The sequence below is a fragment of the Pinus tabuliformis genome, chromosome 3_1 (genome assembly GCF_031772625.1).
Source record: "Pinus tabuliformis cultivar Carrire ecotype Pingquan chromosome 3_1, CPIR1, whole genome shotgun sequence".
NCBI classification, from domain to species: Eukaryota; Viridiplantae; Streptophyta; class Pinopsida; order Pinales; family Pinaceae; genus Pinus; species Pinus tabuliformis.
Window position 1 is genome coordinate 750765226 of NC_142301.1, and position 23961 is coordinate 750789186.

Consider the following 23961-nt stretch of genomic DNA (forward strand, 5'->3'; position numbering starts at 1 on the left):
AAATATCATTAAAAAATTAATTAAATTTATACATTTATTGTTTTATTGATAGTACGTTATGACATATAACATGAGATTTGTTATCTATTTCTATAAACATGAGTTTTTTTTGTTAGCCCAAAGGAATCAACATTGGTCAATGTTGTATTCGCGTAACACGAGGTTGATTATGACCACTACCACTATACCTTTATGGTCTATGACTCGCCCTCCTCTCCATAGACCATGTCATGACCAGGGGATTGAACCCTGATTCTTTTAGTTTACATGATTTCACTTTCACTTCAATTGCCAATTGAATTGCCTCTACGATCCATCCTCCTCTTCATAGACCACATCATGATCAGGGGATTGAACCCTTGTTCTCTTAGTTTGCATGATTTCACTTTCACTTCAATCACCAATTGAATTGCCTTTACGACCCGTCCTCCTCTCCGTAGACCACGTCATGACCAGGGGATTGAACTCTAGTTCTCTTAGTTTACATGATTTCACTTTCACTTCAATCACCAATTGAATTGCCTCTACGACCCGTCCTCCTCTCCATAGACCACATCATGACCGGGGGATTGAACCTTGGTTCTCTTAGTTTGCATTATTTCACTTTCACTTCAATCACCAATTGAATTGCCCTCTCAAATATTTCTATAAACATGTTATCTCTTAACTCATATCTTAAAATTAACATTGGAATATATTTATTTCTCACTATATATGTATAAATATCTCAATCATATAAATTAAATGGATGATAAATTCAATTTAAGACTGAAATGTGAGCAAAAATTCAAATAAAAGTGAACAAGGCTAAGAAAAACTTTTTTTTTTTCCAAGGAAAAAAATCGGTAACTTTTTATTAAAAAGATAACGAAAAGTTACACTAGCAGATGCATTGAAGCATTCCGTATGCTGCCGCGAGGGCCCGAGTGCTTTCGCACCCCACGCAACGTTAGAGAACTAACGTGTACAAAGAATAAGAATAGAGAAGAGAGGAGAGAGAAAAGAGGCAAAAACTGAAATCCGGCAGTGAGTAAAACTCACGCATCAAGTTTTTCGCCCCTTTTTCTTTTCGACCTTTCGCCACTCTCCTTGAGATGGCTCGATCGAGGCAATGGCTAACTGTGTCTCTGTATTCTGTGGGCTGGGTTCTTTGTCTGAATCTGACGTATCTGAGTGGTGGTGCCGTTTTATGCCGCCCGTACTCGGTTGCATACTTGTCTCCACTGCCTTGTTGTCTGATGAGGGTTCTTTCTGATTCTCCATTTCTTGAGCTACCTCGGTTTTCTCTGCTGGGATTTCTTCCTCCGCTGCTTCTGATTCTTCGTCATCTGAATCTGGAGGAGGAAAATGCCATCCTTTCCTCTGCTTCCCTTGCTGCTTCTTTTTATTCTTGGCTTCTGGGCATGAGCTTTGTAAGTGTCCTGTCTGCCTACAGATCCTGCATCTGAACGCCGTGTTTTCATAATCTAGTACCTGCAACCAGTTCTGTTGTTTGTATATCAACCTTATACTTTCCGGCAGCCCTTTACTTAGATCTACTTCCACACAGATTCGTGCGAAGGTGTAGATCCTTTCATCGATCCTTTCCAGGTCTGTTTTGATGTATTTCCCTATGCTGTTCCCAATACCTTCCAGCACTCGTTCATCCCAAAAATGCAAAGGGAGATTGTGTAGTCTAACCCAAACTGGCATTTTGGTTACAGTCATTTTATTTGGGTCGAAATCTGGGAACCATGGGGTCACAAACAGCCCCGATGTTCCCCAGAACCATGGTCCGTTACTGATGACTGTATCTCTGACCTCCTTGGATGTAAATCTTACTATGAAGAAACCCTTTGCACATAAATGAATGTCACATTCCATGGTCCAGTTTTTGAAGATCCAATGGAACAGATCCATAGGTTTAGGCCAAAAACTGTTGAAACGGCAGATTAGGGCTTCCGTTTCATAGGACTTGACAAAGTCATCAAGCCCTGAAGAGTCTAGGTTTAATGCTGGGGTTTGCTCTGACTGATCTACTATGTATGGCCTGGGCATGTGTCCACCTTGATCTGGAGAGAAACCTGCATTCCTACTGCCCTGTAAGATGTTTTTGTATGATCCCTTTGGTTGGTGCTGGGCTGCAGCTTTTTTCCCCTTATCTCCCCCTGAGGAACTTGTCTGTCCCTGAGGCAGAGCCCCTCCTCTTAGTCTGAGATTTAAGTTAATGATCGATCCTGGTCCGATCTCGTAGCTTCCCATCGATCTGCGATCCTGGAGAGACCGCCTACCACTGACCAGATGCTGGATCTGAACAGGGTATCCCATTTCTGTCCATATTTGATATTTCAGCTGCCTGGAGGTAATTCCTGCATGAACCCACACTAGACGAGATTTCCCCTGAGGGGGTTTTATCAGAATCTGAAAACAATTTGTTTTTACCTACTCTGGTTGCGCGCTATACTCCAGATCTGGCCAAGTTTTTGTTTGTTCCTCCTTGTGCATGCCCGGATCTGCAGAAACTCTACTTGATCTGTGATTTTTTCCTTCGATCTGTGGCCTGGGGATAAACTGTACTCGGGTAAGGGCTTGATCGAGTAGATCGAAGTCAGTACTGCAGTATCTGGGTCCATGCGGTGAAAGAAAGAGCGGATCTGCTTCGAGCAGTCCCCCCCTGCCGTTTCTCTGAGCATTCTTGATTTGACAGGGCCTTTCCTCTAAACCCCATTCACCGCAAGATCTTCTTTGTTTGTATGCACAGATCAGGGTCTCGTTCTTTCGCAGAAGAAAGCCCTCCTTATATATCCATGCAGAGGCAAGGGCTTCCGATGTTACCCTCGTCTCACAGTCACGCTGAAATCTTTTATCGCGTACCCGATCCGGAATCACTTGATTCCTTGTGACTGCAGCCCCCACAGATACGTAGCCGTGCAGATCTGGATAGATTTGAGGCGGTTGACTGCGCAAGACAGACCATTTCACTGTAGGAGATCGCGATAGAGGCAGTCTTCCAACAGCGTTCTCTGTTATCCCCGTCCCTGAATCGCCTTCGGCTCCTGCGGTTGGCTTTTGGACCGAAACAGCAGCTACCATAACTCTGCAGACGCAAACCCTATTCGTTTCCATCGCTCCCTCAGGGTAAGAAAAACTTTTTAATAACACAAATAATCCATTTATAAAATAGAGATAATTTAATAACAACTTTTCATAATAGTAAAATGAAAAATATTTTTTATTAAATTTTAACCATACAATTAATATTTATAATAAAAAAAGTTAAAATCTATCACTCTTGGAGATCAAAAAGTTAAAATCTATCACTCTCGGAGATCAAGACACATCTATGGACAATAAAATTCTGCACCTTTTTCGATATACACACTGGAATCATAAAATTTGGCACCATTTTCGGATATACACACTACTATTTGCGTAATATATACACACTCCTCCTATTGGATGAAACTGGCGTAATAGATACACACTCCTGTAGGGCGAAATTGGCTTCATATATACACACTCCTATTGGGCGACATTGGCATAATATATGCACGCTCCTGTTGCGCAAAATTGGCGGAATATATACAGACTTCTGTTGTGCGAAATTGGCGTCATATATACACACTTCTGTTGGGCGAAATTGGCGTCATATATACACACTCCTGTTGTTGGCGAAAAATTCAGCCCTCCTAATTGCCACTCCATAAAGACATAAATTTAGATTTTGAAGCGAAGTAGGAAGCAGTGCAGGGGTTCGCCGCATGCCAGAAAGCAAAACGTATGCAACATCTATTTGATAAGCATTTGGTAGTTGCTTAATCTTGATACTGACAACCTAGTTCTCACATTAGCGCTTGTGTTTCGATTCTTATCTTTGTAAATCCTTGCGTATAGTCTCAAGTAAGTCATGCACAGAATTGAAGATAAGCCCTAAAGCAAAACGTGAAGTTTGGGAAATTCATGTATGTGTGATGATCGAACGATTGGTTTTGGTTTTTCCCTTCTAGAGCAAATAGTCAGGGCCTTTATGTCCTTTCCGCCATTTTCGAATTCAGCCGTAAATTAGGGTTTCTGCAGCAAACAACGGGTCAGCTTCCTTACAGGTCAAAATATTAGCATATGTATGCTGCCCATCTTAGCTAAAAGAAGCTAGAAACTTTCCTTGTGGTAATTCCTTAATCAAATAATAGAATTAAATGTACAAATGAATAAAATGCTTGCCATTAACGTTGACTTTTTCCTTCAACCTTAGATTTATTGCCAAATTCACCATATACACATATATTTACTCATGGGTTCATATAATCTTCTGGGAATTGCAATCTGATAAGAGATATAACCTAGGTTTTCATGCTTGGAAATTTACTTCTAATTGAACTTGAGGACCTTGTTCAAACGATTTCTGTATTTGTTGGCAGGAAGTGAGAAGATGGCGGGGATCCCGGAGGATGCAGGTTCAACATTCGACACTTTAAAGGCAGATCGTTCTGTTTGGCTTATGAAGTGTCCACTCATTATTGGTCAAGCATGGAAAGAAATTAGTGATTCAGGGCAACCTCTAGCCAAAATAACCGTGTCAGTTGATCCATGCAAGGCAGCTGATCAACCTATTGAAGCAAAGGTCCATCACTTAATTCTCAGACACTAATTTCTTGATTTTACATGTCATGAGTATGCGTTTTTACATAAATATCTGGGTAAGATGCCTTGGTGCTTTTAATTTTCAGATTCTGCCAGGTAGTTAAGACGTAGTAATTCGTGCTTGCTCATCTAAATTTCTCTAGTATCGGTTTTGATATAGCTGTTCTTGAAAAAATGAAGCATTGCAAAAGACAGATATATAGTAGCAAGTCAAAATTGTAAGATTATTCTCTTAAGTCCATCAGTCCGAACCACATTCAAAATTTTCAAGGTCCCTACAGTGTCTATCCAAACTTGTTACCATGAGAGTGAGTTACAACGTTGAATGAAGCTTATTAAGTTTGGTTACGTCGAGAAGTAAAGGTTCAAAAACAATAACGCAAACTTATTCCTTTCACTGTTCTGCAAGGCATATGTCACCTGGACCTTACAGGACATCCCAACTTCCCAGATGTGTTCATGCCAATAGTCTCAAATTGCACGAGCCATTACATTCAGAGGAGAGAGTTCAAACTTCACGTTCTACACCCAAAGGACTCTATTCCAAAATTCCAGCCTCTACCCTTAGAGGATACGCTATTTTGTATCAAAACAAGAAAGACAGGAAGGAAACAGACTGAACTGTACTTGGCTCCTATATAAAGGGATCTTGTTTTCACATGCCAAATGAATTTCTCAGTCACACTGAAACAACAATTTCCCCTTCTTCAGTATGAATTGGTATATTTTTTTTAAACCGGTGAGGAATTGAGAGTATTTAGTACATATTTTATTCCCTAGATATGGATGTTTATTTTGTACCATGAATAGACATGTGCATATTTACACATTGCCTCTGTAATTAAGGGGAGGAGTAGGGTCAGTGTTGAATCTCAAGATCTAATTGATTGCATGTATGATGTAACATTAGTGTTCACTAGAATAGGCCACATGGAATTTTGAAGCAAAATTATCTTTTTTTATTAAAGGGAGAGCTATTCTCCAATGTATGGTCATCCGAAATTGAAATACAATCTTATACTTTTTCTTGAGCAGTTTAGTGTTTTGTCCTTCATGAAAAGTCTATAGAGTCTTTTTCGAACCTTGCTCCATCTCTGCTCATATTATGAACTTCCCTTGGCCTTAACCTCAGTGACCAACCTTTTGTTGACTCCAATAGTAAAATCCTTGTTTGGTGAAATATTGGTTCGGATAATGAAAGGGACAAATTTTGAAATTGGAAAGTAAGGACTGAAAGTGTGATAGAACATGTTAGAAGATTGAAGCTATCAAGTGAAGAGTGTATTTAATGATTCCTTTTGAAATCAACAATTTGTGTTGTGGATCCAATCCATAGTCTATTGCTTTTAATAGAGGCATTTAATGTTGTTGAGGTTGTTGGGATGGGATAAATTTGTTCAGTTGTTGTCATTGGAGTATTATGCTTATGTTAGTCATTGAAGCTTTGTGTCAAATCATGGTTGGTAGGACAGCGTGACTTTGACACCATGGTTGGTAGGACCAATGTTGTTAAAGAATCGGTTGTTTTGGGACTTGGCAAAGACTTGGGACAAACTTGGCAAAGAGAAAAATATCTTACAGTATAGTAAATTTTGTGCACAAAAAGAATATATCAATTACATTTCCGAGCCATATAAGTTATGAAACCATAGTCTATGCAAACATTCATAATATCTTCACATAAAATATGATAGCACAACTTTTGACACTTGATATTTGTATGCAAAATAGCAAACTAAAAGATAATTTCCTTATCAAATTCACAAATATGACTCAATTCAACTACATGACTCATAGTCTCATAACATAATTAGAAAATCAAAATAGACAGTGTCTTCAAGTCTAATATCAAGTCTCATGCATGACTACGGGAATGACTAGATTAAACCACCAAAGAGCTAGTGCCAACTTTGCTAGAATGAAGCAACAATTGTGATGTCGGTGTATTTGGTGTTTCCACAAGAGAGCTCATGCTCCGATTTGTTGTTCTTTTTCGTGTGGATGTGCTCAAACTCTGATCAATTGCGCTCACAACTTGAAGCTTTAAAAGGTTGACTGAGAATTCTGATGGGGAGTTCTTGTAGTCATCTTAGAGCCACAATCTATTTGTTAATGGGATGTATAAAAAAACCAAAGATTATAAGTTTTGCAATGGCAAACTTGAAAAGGAAAACTAGCAAAATTGCAATTTAACAATTTACAAATTGAATCTTACATAGCATTTTGAATATTAGTCAATGTTTTCTTCTCCTTGAGACATTGGGTTGAGCTAAATCCAAACATGTTAGATGATTCCTTGTACATATCTTGTTGCATATTCATTTGGTCTCGCATGTCTTGATTCGGGTACATCCTCTCAATGCATATCATCACACCTCTCATTACCTTGGGATCTTTTCGAATTTTAGACCCCACACTATACAATATGAGGGCATGGACAGGTTCAAAGAGGGCATGGACATGGGATTGAGATATGCTTCCACTGCATGCAACGATGATTGTCAGTGCTTGCCCCAACTAGAATCAATAGTTTCTCATCTAGGGAGACATTTAGATGGACTCCCCTTATAGAAAAGTCTTGATGGCCTCTTTGAACCTGTCCATGCCCTCATAAATGTATCCCGTTTGAGGTTTGCCTCCATCCATGATCCTCAACACTTTCACAAGGGCACTGTTATGCTGACAACCTTGGTAATTTTCTCCCATAAATTATCTTTAAGGGGAGAAACTTTCACAACCATTGCATCTGGTTTTGTGTTCTTTCCAAAATAGCCATTGTTGTCTATGAAACATTTATCTTAGTGCTTAGTACTCATTTGTAAGGTTTTGGAGGGAGAGAGTTTGTGACAAAGCGTGTGATAGTGGGGTGACTGAGCTCACCCTCTGTAAACTCTCTCATATGGTTCAACACCAAAGTATGGTTATAAAGGTACTTGGTTATTTGTTTGCACTCATGAACAATATCTTTCACCCATGCCAACTTTCTAATAACCTCGAAAACTAGATCTATACAAGAAAAATATAGAATATGCGTTTGTCACCATTGTAGCTCAATGGTGTATTGTCTCTTGCAAAAACTATTTCATAATGGGAATCTGTTAATTTTAGGTATGTTCTTTGCTAGAGCAATTTATTTTTAATTTTCATAGTTAGCTCAATATCTTTTCCGGATTAGCAATCACATCAGCATTAAAGTAAACTGCAGATAGAACATAAATATAGATTGTAGACGTCAAGCCAAGACAAGAAGACACGAGATGTGGCGCTAGCCAGGGACAAACCCCAATGTGGGGAAACCCTTGATCAATTCTTCTTTTATGTTCTTCAATAGTTCAGCAGAGAGAGAGAGATAGTACATTTACAACTAAAGTCGACACTTTGACTTATCTAGATATGAGCATAGATCATCTCCTAGAATGATGATACATGAGATCAGTTGAAGACATTTTGCTTCAAGTGATTCTCCAAGGTGACGGTCTCACCTATCATAGTGTTGCAGCTCGTACTCATTGTTGCACCCGACACTGTGCTGCACCTAGTCACTGAGTTGCTCCTCATCACCATGCTGTCTTATTCATCAACATGCTGTCTCCATCATGTTGTACTTCATTGTCTCGGTGCTGCACCCAAATATCTCTGAGCTGTTCTCATTCGTCATTAATGTCACCTACATCATTTAGGTCCTTGATATAGTCAACAACTCAAGGACTGTAGTGATCCAAGAGAGTTTCCAGCACTGTCAATGATTAGTGCAATACTTAAAGTTCTATGCTGCTGGCTATGGCCTGTGGCCTAGCTCAGCAACAAGATAGGTTTACACACAGCACCCAAATATCTTGACCCTTGAACGGCAGTGTGTCTTCCAATCTTATCCAGTGAGATCATTTTAGACAGACTTGATTGACCTTCTCTTTGAGGCTGCACTCAGCCTTATTAAGCACAGTCAAATCCCACGTTGTCTAGGCTCCTTCTTGCTGTAGATTACGGGTCTTTATTTTGCTGTGGCTAGGTCTCTATAGACTGTGGATCAGAGCTTCTTTCAGACAGCAGATAGGAGCTCCTCTGGGCTATGGATCTGGCCTCTCTTTGCTGCGTTTAGGCCTCCTTTGAATGCAGTCAGATTTCCCCACCATTGCAGCTAGATTTACTGTTGATAGGGCTCTCCTTCAACTGCAGTTATCTTCTTCTTTACAGCGGATTAGTGACCTTTAGATGACTGCGTCTTACTCTCCTCTAGGACTGAGTATAGGAGCCTTCTAGGACAGTGGATTGTAGCTCTCCTTAAACAGCGTATGAGAATCTAATTACTGTGTAATTAAGGACCTTCATGGACTGTGTATTGAGCCTCCCTTAGGGCATCTTATAGCTGCATTTAGAACCTCCTTTCTCTGCGGAATTAAGTCTCTTCTAGACTGCGTATAAGTGCCTCCCCTTGCTGCATCAGATCATCATTGACTGCGGTCAAGGGCACCTTTAAATGCTATGGCTAGGGAACCTTTAAATGCTATGGCTAGGGCACCCTTAATGCTGCGAATAGAAGTTTCCTCTAGTTGCATATAGAACCCTTATTACCGTGGCTAGAGCATCATCCTTACTGCGGCTAGGGCATCATCTTTACTTAGGCCAGCGTATACTCTTAGTGTCTCTCCTCCACCAAAACCCAAAGACGTGGAGAGGAGGAGATCACATGAAGAGTGTGTGTGTGACAAATGACTTCAAGTCCTCTTTTATTTATACTAAAACGTAGAGGTTGAATAGACATGACTGTTGGGCTTCTGAGCCTACATAAGCTGCTGGCCGACTTGACAATTTGTCCATAATCAAAATAAATTCATATCTTCATATATATTTATCAGAATTGATGATCTTTAGATCAATCCTACACCTCTCGATGAGAGGGATCCAAGAAAAATATCAGCTGCCATAAATAAGATGACCCACATGGAGTTTGGCCTTAGTTGCCAATTTTAACAGAATCGAGTTCATGATGGATTGAATTGGGAATATACTTCATTGGATGAATGCTCACAATGATGATACACAATATAACTAAATAGTTCTTGCTTCCACACGAATTGCAAAGATTGACTACTTGATTTCTGAATATTCTGAATGTCAAAACACAAATTCCAAATTGTTGGTTGGAATTTCTAAATTCTTTCTTCTTTTCTAATCTGATGGGCATTGAGTCTAGACTCTAGATATAATTGCAAGGTTTCAATCTATGCGGAGAATGAATGGGTAGTTGCACACCCTTGGATAGTGCCATGCTCCTCTCTTCTCTGCCCTTGAAAAATAAACTCTGCAAAAAATATATCAGATCCACTCTTCAAGCATTAAAAACAAAATGAGCTTTGTGAGGCACCAAGAAGAGAGTTATCTGATCAATTTAATGCAACATCAATGCATCTCACACTTGCTAGGTTGGATCAGCAAACCTCATATAATGTGGATGGAATGCCTCTAGAGATTCATCTTCAGTACTAGCAATAACTGCACCTCTTAATTTCTCAAGTTTTGCAATTACCATTCTCTTGCTTCTTAAATTCTTTTGGACATCCTCTCAATTCAAATCTATAATGAGATGGCAGTGAAATTTGTAAATCAACCTCTATTTCTAGGAGATAAGATGCAAATTGATCTTACATAGGACAAGATTCATCATTCCATCCACAAGAGATGATGTTCAAACACTTCATTGTACCATGAACTTTGAGATCTCGAGTGTCGGGTTTAGATTTAACAGCTTGACATGTTGGCCAGTGTCAAGTTCAACATCCACACCCTCAAACTCTTCTAATTGCTAAACCTCGACTATAAATGAAAATTTTAGAAGAGGCAATATAGTACTCATCAACGGTCTTGCATGTTTTTGTTGGTTCATCTAAAGCATACTTTAATTTCTTAGGACGACACATATATATTCTATCATACCTTTGATACCAAATGTTGGGTTTAATGATCAACAACAAATACAAACAAGATTATATCAAGCAAGGGACATTGAGAATTTACTATCAAGAAACCTCTAAAGGGGAAACTCTATTTGATCATTGATTACCCATGTGTGTTTCTACAGTACAATAGGTCCGTTTATATAGAATAGGTGACCATAACAAATATGCCATATTTGAGAAATTTAGATCAATCCTCTCCATAACTATCTCCATAAATACCTAAACTCATTCCATGAGATCCTCATCTCTAGCTTCTTTCGTTGTTCTCATTCTTAGTTTTGTAGGTAGACATTTAAGCTTTATCTATTACATTACATTTATGCAACCACATATTTTAGACAAATATGCCATATTTAAGATATTTAGTTCAAAAATCTCCATAGCTATCTCCACAAGTATGCCAACCCATTCCATGGGATCTTCATCCCTACCTTCTCTGATTGTCCTCACTCTTAGTTTTCTATGTAGACATTTAAGCTTTGATCTAGTATGTGACATTTATGCAACGACACACTCTAAACATATGAGTTATTCCTTCAATTAGTTATTTAATGTAGTCACAAAAAGTTTAGGTTTTTTCATGCGTAAAAATTGCTATGGTTTTAAAGCTGCAGTTGAAAAGAAGTAGAGGTTGAAAATGGGTGAAAGCTTAATGACTGGTTAATCCAATGATGGTTCAAGGAACTACAACAACGCATAGTATGTATATAAGAAGGGTGTTTGAAATTAAAGAGAGAACTTTTGTGAAGTGAGTCTTTGAAAAGCTACTGTTAGAGAATCTCAACCATTGTTAGTGTCCATGCTTGTGTAGCATCATGGGAGTGCTTTGTCAAGGATTATCAAATCAGTTTGTTTAGTGAACAACATTGATAGCCAGTTCAGAGGAGATTTCCATGTTTGAAGTGGTGGAGTCGATTAGCAAAGGAGTATTATGTCCCAGTGAGTTGTAGAGCAACCACGATAGGGATTCAAAGAAGAGCCATCGTTATATTGAGAACAACCACGATAGGGATTCAAAGAAGAGCCATCGTTATATTGAGAACAATATGTGGAGAGACTTGTCCTACGTGTTGAAGTTAGAGAGAAAGGTGGTCTAGCTAAATTTAGAGGTGCACTAAACTTGGCAGGGGACCCACATTCCACTAAGTTGCAGTTTTTAATATTCTTTCTCTAAAGTTAACTTTGGAAATATTTAAATTTCCTTAAGTTAAATCTGAGTTGATCTCAGCCCTTGGATTATTGGCATCTCAGCGATAGATCTTGTTGGTGGGCCCAAGTCAACTTAGAAGGGGGAAAATGGCGCTGAAGGGAATTATTATGCATCAGATTTGTTTGGAGAAAAAGCTGCAACAAGAGGGGCAGCGCAGAACAGCAAGCTAGGGCTTCAGCAAGGGCGAACGGGATTCAGAAGCAAGAGTACAGTGGCTGCAGGACGCAGCTACAGCACTCAGCCACCCAGAAACACGCAGAACAAGCAAGCATAACGTTGGTAGTATGAGTGCTGATTCATGTACACAAAAACTATGCAAGGTGTGAAGTGTTTTTGTTGTGGAAATCTAGGACATAAGGACATCTTTTGCAGGAAATGCTTTTGGGACAAAAAATACAACCTAGGTCCTTTTGTTGAAAACTAATGTGAGAAGAAACAAGCCAATGTATCTGAACACCAAAAGGAAGAAGAATATTATGTGATTCTGATTAGCAATGAAAGAGTCATTGGGAGCTAAACAGATTGGTACTAGGAATTTTGACTTTGTGGATGATAGATCCAGCTCACATTTTGTTGTCTTGAGTGGTGGAGAAGAATACAAAATTGAAGGCAAGGAAAGTGTGCGACTTTAGATGAGAGCTAAAAAGTCGCTATTTAGGGATGTCTAAAAAGTTGCTATGGCTAATCTCGATTTCCCTTTGACTAGCCACATAGGTTCTATAGCCCTTAGTGTTTTTGCTATAGCTCACGAAGATTCCTTTCTTTCCAGATGCATCCAATTTATTCCTCTACTCCTTTGGCACATGAAAATATACCGGACTTCCAAAAATTCTAAAATGAGATACGTCAGGTTTCTTACCAGTGAACATCTCTTCGGGAATCTTGGAATCCAATGCTTGATGAGGGCATCTGTTTTGCACATATACAACGATATTTGCAGCTTCGGCTGATAGAAACTTCGGAAGTTTTTGATCGTGAAGCATAGCACATACAGCTTTCACAATCGTACGATTCTTCCTTTCTGCCACACCATTCTGCTCAGGAGTATGTGGTGTTGTAGTCTCCCTCTTAATGCCAACCTCTTTGCAAAAGTCATGGAACTCATTGGATTCATACTCAATCCCATTATCAGTCCTAAAGATCTTGATCTTCTTTTCGGTTTGATTCTCGATCAAGGCTTTGAAGTGACGAAACCAAGTGAACACTTCATCCTTCTTTTTCAAGAAGTATATCCAAGTCTTGCGAGAATAATCATTTGTAAAAGTGAGGTAATATAAATATCCTCCCAAAGAGTTCACAGGAATCATACCATATATGTCTGAGTGAACCAACTGCAATATATCGGAGGTCTTGCTTTGGCTTGAGGGGAATGGTCCCCTTTTGAGCTTTCCTTCGACACATCCAGGACATACACCTTCTTGCTCTACTCGGAACTCAGGCATCCCTGTCACCATTTGTCTTGCATTGGGTAGAGCTTTATAATGAAGGTGAGCAAACCTCCGATGCCATAGTTCGGACTGAAGTGATGTGTCACAAGACATGACACCCAGTGGACTTCCTCCGACCTGATATAATGAATCGACTTGAAACCCAAGAGTGAAAGCTTCTTTAAAATTCTTTTTCCATACATGTATCTTGCCATTGATGAAGGTTACCTTGTAGCCTTTGTCTTCCATTGCCGAAACAGACACCAAGTTCTTTTTGAGATTAGGTACATATAGGACTTCTTGCAAATGAATTGTATTACCCTGATTCAATTGAAGAGTGACATTCCCTACGCCTTTCATGGGATATTTTGCGTTGTCTCCTAGAACAATTTCCAAGTTGGTCTCCTTCTCTGTCAGATTAGAGAGAGCTTCTTGAGGCATCACTATCAATAAGCCAATTGCCCAAAGAGTCTAGGGGAGCAGTAGTAGAGAGGGCCGCTGGTAGACAATATTCATCTTGCTTATTGTTAACAAAATTAGATTCATACCTGGAGTTTCTTGCCTTCTTGAAGGGTTGTCCCCTTCCTTGATTTCCGACATTTCTTTTGCCTCTACCATTGGACCTACCATTCCTTTGATTGTCTTGAGAGTGATTTTGATCATCGTCATGGTGTGAGTCCCTTTGATCAGGGCACTCCCTCGCATAGTGGCCCATTTTGTTGCAATTGTAACATTGACCTTTTCTTTCACCCTTTGGTCCAACCTTTCCTTTGGATTTAGCCCTAGAATTGTTTTTTCTTTTAGCATGAGAAGAAAAGGCATAGGGATGGCCTTTAAGTGCGGGCATTTCTTGCTTTTCCATCCTTGTCTCTTTTTGAATACATCTAGCCATCAATTCCTCAAATCTTGGGATGACATTATTGTTGAGAAGAGTAGTCCTGAATATATACCATTCAGGGGGCAGTCCTCCAAGAGTTGTGATAGTCATTTCCCTGTTAGGAACTACTTCCCCAATAGATAGGAGATCATTCTTTATCTCGATGATCCTTAAGAAATATGCTTGCATACTCTCATCTTTGCCCTTCTTAATTTCCTTCAGCTTATTTCTAAGGAACGAAACTTGATTTGCATCATTAACTTTAAATAAAATCACCAGTCCATCGTAGATTTCCTTGGAGGTTGTGAGCTCGGAAACATAAGCCGCCAGGTACTTGTCGATAGAGTCCCGGATGATATTCCTTGCTTTGACTTTTCCCTTGGACCACTTGCTTTTAGCAACAATGGATGCATTTGATGGAGGCGCAACAATATTGCCTCTTACATGGTCCAACACTTCCTGATCTTCTAAAGTCAGATCGAGAGACATCTTCCATCCATGATAGTCAGACTTCTCACGGAGCTCGTCTTCAGCGGGGAAGAGTGTTGAGGACCCCATGAAGTTTTTAGGATAGCCTTGCCAACCTTCTCTTCGGTGATTGCTCTTGCTCTTGCTCTTACTTGGGCTTTGTCTTCACCTTTGCTTTGATACCATGTTAAATTATGGTATGTTCTATGCTTAGAGCAGTTTACTTCTTTTCTTCTTAGTAGCCACAGATTAGCAATCACATATTCATTAAGTAAAGTGCAGATAGAACATTAAACGATCAACAGAAAACAAGCTAAGACAAGAGACACAAGATGTGGCGGCTAGCCAGGTACAAACGTCAATGCGGGGAAACCCTTTGATCAAATCTTTTTTTATCTTCAATAGTTCAGCGGAGAGAAATAGTACAAAATCAGAATTCTGTAATCTTATATCAGCAGCGAAAAACCCTAGATCAGAAAGGAAAAGTGGGTCAAACGAGTTGAAATTGACTTCCAATATGCTTGGTCAATTTCCAGTCAACTAGCCCTCAAACAGTTTGAAGAAACAACCCTTGAATAGCCCCAAAAACACTGTCAAACTGTTGTTGACTGAAGTCAACATGCTGCCCAAAACTAGGGCAGTCAATGTTGGTCAAACCTATGGATGGATTGCCTCGATTTTTGTGCCAAAATCTACGGCTTGCCTAGGAGAGGCAGCCACACCAAAACTGCACCCTTGATGAGTCAACGCTTGGTCAACGCAGGTCAAAGAGACCTTCAGCAGCTTCTGCGTCCTCCTTTCAGCGTCCTCCTTGCCCTAATGCGTCCTCCTTCTTCCCACGTGTGAGCTGCTCCTTGTATAACCCAAAGCTAAGGAGAGAGAGAAGAATGAGTGAGATGAGATGATGAGAAAATGAATCAACCTCTCTTGTATTTATATGATTCACTGGGCATGTGTGCCACACATTTAACTACTGGCTGACCTTGACAATTTGTCAAGTAAATACAAATAAATTCATATCTCCATAAATACTTGTCAGAATCGGATGATCTTTAGATCAATCCTACACCTCTCGACAAGAGGAATCTAGGAAAAATATCAGCTGCCATAAATGAGGTGACCCACATGGAGTTTGGCCCTAGTTGCCAATTTTCACACAGGTGCCAAACTGGCTTACCCAACAGAGAGAAAATTCTTTAGCACTTCTCCCAGTCTCAGTGTTAGCCTGGCTGACCTCTACGTAGCTCCCAGACCCTCTGCGTCAGCCCCTGCCTCTCTGCCTCTGCACTGGGCCTCTCTACGTTACCCACGCAGGCCCTCTAGTGACTAACGCAGTCTGCTGCCTCTGCGTCTGCTTGAAAGGGTCTGTGTCTGCCTCTCCAACCTCTGTGTTGTTCCCCTGGTGCTGTCACTGACTCTTTGTTCTATACTTGCTGCCTCCTGCTGCTCTCTAGACCACTAGTTCGAATTTCTTAGCTAACCCCGCTCTAGAAATCGAACTGACTAGTCTCCCTCAATGTGTCCTCCAACTGACCCTCAAACCTCTTCTTATACTTTTCATGTTGGTCCTTCAACAACCGAGATTAAATCTCTAATCAACAACTAAGATTGGATTTGGCTTGATCCATGACTTTTGGAACCTTCTAACCCAATTTTATATTAATACCCATTAATACTTTATTTTTCCTAAGTTTAGACTTAGGAACTCCATTAAAAATATTAATTATTTTAATATCTCCCAATCTGGTTAGAATCTGCCCAAACCATTTCTGGGCGTTGGAGATCTCATGTGCTTTAGCCTCTCCACCTATTTTCAAGGCTAGAGCACATTTGATGCTACCCCAAATCAACACTCCCTCTTAGCGAGGACTGTGCTCTAGTAATACTCCACACTGAGCATTACTTTGATCATATGGCATCGGTACTTGTGCTGATGCTAAGCCTCCCTGCCCATCATCCTCTGCACTGCTGCATCCTGTACTGCTGCCCATGGCTCTATCACTGCCACTACTACATTTGTACTGCAACTCCCTCTGCATCCGTGCTGCTACTGGTCCATCTTCCCAACACTGCATCTGCACTGCAAACTCCTTCTCATCATGTTGCATCGTGCTACCGCTGATTGCTACTGCACTAATACATCATACCCATTTCTGCTATTGAAATGGATTCTTTATCATCCCCATATTCTCCTTGAAATAATAAAACTTGGTGCTTCCAAGGGCCTTGGTAAGGATGTCTGCCACCTGTTCTCTTGTAGGAGTGTAGCTCAACTGTACAGCTCCTCGTTGGACACAATCTCTGACAAAGTGACACTGGATATCAATATGCTTTGACCGACCATGAAAAACTGGATTCTCAGAGAGCTTGATGGAACTCTGATTATCACACATGATCTTGGGCGCCTCCATATTTCTTCTGAATAGGTTCACAAGCAGTCTTCTAAGCCATATGGCCTCACACGAAGTTGTGCTTGTGACCATATATTCTGCCTCTGCTGAGCTCAGAGCCACGAATTTCTGTTTCCTACTGCACTAGGAGGTCATTCCTGATCCAATGTTGAAACAATACCCAGAGGTACTTTTCCGATCCACTGAACTTCTTGCTCAATCTACATCAGTAAATCCACTCAATCTGATATCCTTACTCCTGGTGTACAAGAGTCCATAATTGACTGTTCCTTGTAAATATCTGAGAACATGTTTGGCTACTGCCCAATGTGCCCTCTTCGGCTCCACTATGAACTGACTGAGGGTGTTGACAGAGTATTAAATGTCTGGCCTGATATTGACCAGATACATCAGGGACCCTATGAGCTGTCTGTATAAGGTGGGATCAACATCCTTGGCTTTTGATGCATCAATCTTCTTCCAGTTGGTGATCATTGCAGTAGCCATGGGTCTATAGTCCTCCATCTTGAATCTCTTCAAGATTTCTGTTACATATCTCCCTTGCCCAAGGAAGATCTCCCCCTTTTGCTGTGAAACTTCCAAACCTAGGAAATAATGCATTCGTCCCAAATCCTTCATGTCGAATTCCGTGGCTAGATTCTTCTTGCAGTCCCCGATGAGCTTGGATGATCCTGTCAGGAAGAGATCATCTACATATAATACTAAGATTAGAGGCTCATTCTCTACAACCAGATAGTAGAGATTTGGATCTACGTCACTCTTGACAAATCCCATTTTCTGCAAGTAGCCATCGATTCGACCATACCATGCTCTAGGTGCTCGTTTAAGCCCATACAAGGCTTTCTTCAATTTGCATACATGAGACTTCTTCTCATGTGTCTCAAAGCCCTCTGGTTGTTCAATGTATACCTCTTCTTCTATCACTCTGTTCAGAAATGCCATTTTGACATCCATCTGATGGATCTCCCACCCCATTTGTGCTGCAAGAGATATCACGGTTCTAATAGATGTATACCTGGCTACTGGGGCGAAGGTCTCTTCTAGTCAATTCCTTCCTTTTGAGCATACCCCTTAGACACAAACCTGGCTTTGTATTTTTCAACACTACTGTCTGCAGTGTATTTGATCTATTAGATCCATCTTGAACCTACCACTGATCTGTGTTGAGGTCTTGGCACTACCTCCCAGACATCGTTTACCATTATGGAGTTGTAATCCTCTACCATCGCATCCAGCCAAACCTGATGTTGAGCTGCCTCTTGAAAGTTGGCAGGCTCCCCATCCTGAGCTACTAATGCCTGATATCTATTTGGTTGTTTTCGCTCCCTCTTATTGTTCCTTGGCGCACTGATGAAGTCCTCTGCATCTCGTAGAATCTGACGAAGTTCCCTGCTCGTTCTTCCTTTGCCAGCAGGTGCTTCTGTTAGCTCCTTCTCGTCTTGTGATTCTTTTTGACTCGAGGAATAATTCTTTCCTTCCATTGGTTGAAGAGGTTTGACCAATGGTTCCTCTTTTGAATGCTTCTCGGAAGGCATTTCTCGAGATTTTCTTAAGGCACTGTCCTCCATGAACTTCACATTTCATCGAACTACTACCTTCCTGCTCCCTGGAAGATAGGTTCTATATGCCTTAGCGTTCTCGCTATATCCCACTAGATATCCTTTCTTTTCAGTTTGATCCAGCTTCTTCCTCTTTTCTTCGGGTATGCGACAATATGTTAAGCTCCCAAATATCCTGAAATGATTGACTTCAGGCGTCTTCCCTGTGAAGACTTTCTTTGGAGTAATCTTGCCCAATGCTTGATGAGGAGTTCTATTATGAACATAAACAGTTGTGTTGCATGCTTCTGCCCACAGGAATTTTGGCATATCCTGATCATACATCATGGCCCTAGCTACTTCTACAATAGTCCTGTTCTTTCTTTCTGCTACTCCATTTTGCTCCAGATTGGACGAAGCTGTCCACTCTCATTTGATGCCCCTCCTCAACGCAAAAATCAGTGAAGTCCTTATCGACATACTCTCCACCATTATCTGAGCGCAAAACTTTAATTTTCTTTCCAATCAGATTCTCCACCAGAGCCTTGAACTCTTTGAATCGATAGAAAACCTCGTCCTTGGTTTTCAGCAAATAAATCCAAGTTTTCCTTGAGTGGTCATCAATGAAGGTAAGGAAGTACTCGTCACCACTAAGAGCTTTAGTGGACATGGGTCCGCATATATCTGTGTCAGGCTAGGAGGTAACTCCTCAAAACAATTCATGATATTTGTTCAGGTTGGTCATTGTTATATACATGAGGGAGAGACTGTTCATTTCATCTCCCGATGACTCTTCATCTTTTCTATTATTTATTTACATTAATTATAGTTGTTCACCCAATCCCTATGATTAGGTGTCAACATTCCCCCCCTTAATCTGAAGGGATGTTGGTGAGTCCAAGCATCGTTCTGAATCTTTCAAGCCTTTCTCTTCCAAGCGCTTTGGTGAAGATGTCTGCAATTTGCTCATTAGTGGAACAATGGCGGAGATGGATTGTTTTGGCCTCAACATGATGTCGAATCAGATGATATTTAGTATTGACGTGTTTCATTTGATCATGGAACTTTGGGTTCTTGGCCAATTTTATTGCCGAGGTATTGTCAATCATGAGTGGAGTCGATTGTACTTGTTTTACCTGCAAATCTTCAAGAATTTTCCTGAGCCACACAATTTCTTTTGTTGCTTCAGCTGCTGCCACATATTCTGCCTCTGTTATGGAATTTGCTGGAATTGATTGTTTGCGTGATCTCCAAGAGACAGCTCCTGATCCAAGACTCATAGCATAACCTGAAATAAATACCCCAATTTCTTTGTCTCCATCAAAGTCTGAATCAGAGTATCCAATCAAGCTGAAGTCGCCCACCTGTGTATATTTGATTCCAAAGTCTTGAGTTCCCTTCAAGTACCTTAGAACTCTTTTTGCAGCAGACCAATGTCCCTCATAAGGCTTTTGCATAAACCTGGAGAGGATTCCAACAACAAATGAAATGTCTGGTTTGGTAGTAGTTAGGTAGTTGAGACTTCCTACAAGCTGTCTATACTTTGTTGCATCCTCAAATTCTTTTCCTTCAATGGATGTGAGCTTTAAGTTTTGTTCCATTGTAGTAGTAAGAGGATTGCATTTTGTCATGCCAAACCTATTCAACAGATCTCCAATGTACTTCTTTTGAGAAAGGAATATTGACTTTGGATGTTGAGTTACTTCAATACCAAGATAGTAATGAACATAGCCCAAATCAGTCATTTCAAAACCTTTCCTCAATTCCTTCTTTATGGATGCAATGTAGCTTTCATTGTTCCATGTCATCAAAAGATCATCTACATATACCACAAGATATACAACTGTTTTGCCAACCTTCTTGACAAACAAAGTTGCATCATCAAGATCATAATGTTTGAAATTGAGTTTCAGAAGATGCTCAATTAGTTTTCATACCAGGCTCGCGGTGCTTGTTTGAGGCCATACAAAGATTTCACAAGCTTGCATACTTTATGTTCATGTCCTTTCACAGCAAATCCTTCAGGCTGGGACATAAAAACATTCTATTTTAGATCTCCATTCAAGAAAGCAATTTTTACATCCATTTGATGGACTTTCCAACCGTTCTGAGCTGCTAGGGAAAAGAGTGTTTGGATGGTAGCCCATTTTGCGGCACAAGTCTCCTCATAATCGACCCCTTCCTTCTATGCAAAACCTTTTTGCCACAAGCCTAGCTTTGTGCTTGTCAAATGAGCCATCAGCTTTATACTTGTTCTTGTAGACCCACTTGCAGCCAATTGGTTTGGTTCCTAATGGAGGATCAACCAACGTCCAAGTGCCATTCTTTATTAGGGCATCATACTCCTTTTGCATCGCTTCTTTCCATTCATCATGAGAAGTAGCTTCTTTGGAGGAAGTTGGTTCAAAATCTGTAGACAAATTCAATTCACAATCATAAGAAACATCCATATCAACAGGTGAATCAAAGTCATCTACATCACCTCCATTTTGCTGGTTTGAATTTCTAGTTCTTGTCTTTCCAACCTCATCACGATGAACACTTTCAAGTGTCTTTGTCAGCCAGTCTGGGGGACCTTTCTTAGTTGGTCCAGGCTACTTCGTTGATTGAGTTGGGTCTGAATCAAGATTGAGTCTCCCAATTCTGTCAATCACATCGCTCAAAGTATCATCTGTTGTTGGAGTTTCATGCGTGGGGGAGAGTGCTTCAGAAGAAGATTCCACAGGTTGATCTAGTATAGGAACCCCCCCTTCAAGATGTGGAATCTGATTATCAAACTCTTGAAATGATTTTGCATTTGCGAATCTATCCAAGCGATCAAGTTGCCGCTCAACAACATTGTCAGTTTTAGATGATTCAAGAAAGATTACATCTCTAGATACAACAAACTTTTTATTGACTTCATCATAGAGACGATATGCTTTGGAGGTGTTTGAATACTCCAGGAAGATACACTTACGACTTCTTGCACCAAGTTTGTTTCTATGTACCTTTGGTATCAAGGCATAACAGGTGGAACCAAAGACCCTGAGATGCTTTACCGAAGGAATGTGCCCATACCACATTTCATAAGGAGTCTTGTTTCTGATAGCATTAGATGGACATCTATTCTTTATATATACAACACATAGAACTGCATCAGCCCAAAACATTATTTTTACATTTTTGAAGAACAGCATGGAGCGTGCCATATTTAAGATTGTCCTATTCATTCGTTCAGCTACACCGTTTTGTTGGGGATTATAAGGCACAATTGTTTGATGTTTGATCCCATGTTGGCGAAGATAGTTTTCAAATTTATTTGAAGTGTATTCTTTTCCATTATTAGTGCGAATAGAGCCAATATGGGATTGTGCATCATTTTCAATCCATGTATGAAAGTTCTTGAATGTTTGAAAAGCATCAGATTTGTTCTTCAATAAATAAACCCAACACATTCTGGTGTAGTCATTAATAAATGTCATCATATATTTATTTCCATTTGCAGAAGGAACAGGCATTGGACCACATAAATCTGAATGAATGAGTTCAATTTTTCTATGTGCTCTAGAGTGTGAATCATGAAAGGACTGTTTGCTATGCTTTCCTAGAATGCAAGCATCACATTGCTTAAGTCTCCTAGGAATTGTAGGCAAACCAGAAACACCATTTTTCTTCAACAAGCGGAGACTGTCATAGTTCAAATGTCCGAAGCTGGCATGCCATAATAAACTTGATGGAAGTGTACCTTCTTCATAATGAGAATTGTATGAGAAATGTTGTGCACGAGCAGAGGTACCCTGCAGCTTGAGAAGCCTTTCTTCTTCTATCCCCCTCATGACAAGTGCGTGGTCAGATGCTTTTCTCACCTCAAGCTTGCCATCAAACATATGAATGGAGTGACCTTGCTGGCGGATGTGGACCAAGGACAACAAGTTTCTCTTTAGCCGTGGGAGATAAGAACATGATGTAGAAGAAAGTTTGGAAGACCAGGGAATTTAAGCCTGATTGTGCCAAGCCCTGATGGCTTGAGTTTTGATTAGTCTGCAAAGTACACTGCTCCATCAACATTGTCAGTAAATTCTTCAAAAAAATCTTTTCTACGAGTCATGTGGCAAGTTGCCCCTGAATCAAGCAACCAATGATTTTTCCAAGAAGCAAGTGAAGCATTAAATAAGTCTTCATTTACTCCAATATTACATTGTGCCACAACATAATGAGTGAATTCAGGTTCTTTACCTTTGTTTGTGTCACTAGTTTTACCTTTGGGTTTGTTTCTTTGCTGCTCAATTTTGTCCCAAGGTAACTTGCATGTGGAGGCATCATGTGATCCATTTCTTTTGCAGCGTATGTAGTGCAAATTTGACTTTTCTCCTTGAGAGTGTCTGCCCCCCTTGCCTCTGAAATTTCTTCCTCTTCCTCTTCGACCACCTCTTCCTCTGGAAGAATCTTGAGCAAGATTCTTTTCTCTTTGAGCAAGACACACAGCCTCTTCAGAAGATTCAGGAGCTGTCTTCTTCCCAAAAGCTTTCTCTCTTTCAGCAAATTTTTTCACAAGGGAGTCAAAGGTAATATCTTTGAGGTTTCCATTTGATTGTAATGACTCAAGATAATTTGAGTAAGTGGGATAAAGTGCCTTGAGAAAAGCTATCAGAAGAATATCCAGTTCAACATTAGTGACTTTGATATCATGCATTATAGATTTTACTTCTGATGCAAGAGCAAGAGGATCATTGTTTTGTAATTCAAGAGTGAAGAGTTTAATCATGAGTTGAACAACTTCAAGTGCAGAGTGTGAGTCATAGAGTTCCTAGAGTTTTTGTAAGGCTTCGAAAGCATTTGAAAATGGCGAAATATGGCGACTCACCTCTTCACTCACTGATGCTGCGATCAATGCATAGGCCTTGTTGTTCTTATTTTCCCAAATGGCGAACTCCTTGTCTGAGGTAGGCTGTTCTGGGTCTTTGTCTCCATCTCCAACACACACTCCTTTCCACAACTCATTGAAAATGAGGGTGTGTTTTATTTTCCGGGACCACTCAGGATAGTTCTCTTTGCCAGTGAGAACTACTCCCACAGTAGATATGATTGAATGCATTGTAAAATTTGTGTACCGTGGAAAAAAAATACTTCTGCTGCAAAATTTTACTCCTAGAAAAAATTTGATTATGATATATGGAGACAGAGGTATCACTGTACAAAATGTAATACCATACACTGCAATATCATTCAGCATAATAGCATTCATCATTCACCATATACAATCTTCTAGAATTATTTGACACAATATAGACACAACATTCAATTTACCAAATGAATCCCTTCAAAAATTCCAATGTAACATAATAGGAGTTTCAGGCAACAATCAACGCTGAGAGTAGAGAAAAATAGAATTTGTAGTCTTCAAATCCATGTTCACAGTACCAAAAGTTGTCAGTCAGCATACACAGGAAGCCAACACACAGTCCACGCTC

The 23961-nt window shown here is 40.1% G+C and overlaps 1 protein-coding gene across 6 annotated transcripts in view; it reads left to right on the forward strand.

The window, feature by feature from the left end:
* The first annotated feature begins 3446 nt into the window (after nt 1-3446).
* The window catches only part of LOC149189541 (transcription initiation factor IIF subunit beta-like), a 77104-nt gene continuing 56589 nt past the window's right edge, over nt 3447-23961 (forward strand). Inside the window, exons 1-2 of one of the 6 annotated variants that reach the window (XM_089411838.1) lie at nt 3447-3757; nt 4402-4600. In XM_089411838.1, coding sequence (XP_089267964.1) covers nt 3741-3757; nt 4402-4600 — 216 coding nt within the window. In that variant the 5' untranslated portion in view covers nt 3447-3740. Of the gene's footprint in view, nt 3787-3866; nt 4083-4127; nt 4147-4397; nt 4601-23961 lie in introns of those variants that run through there. The other 5 variants (XM_089411835.1, XM_089411833.1, XM_089411834.1 and 2 more) reach the window with 5 other exon arrangements.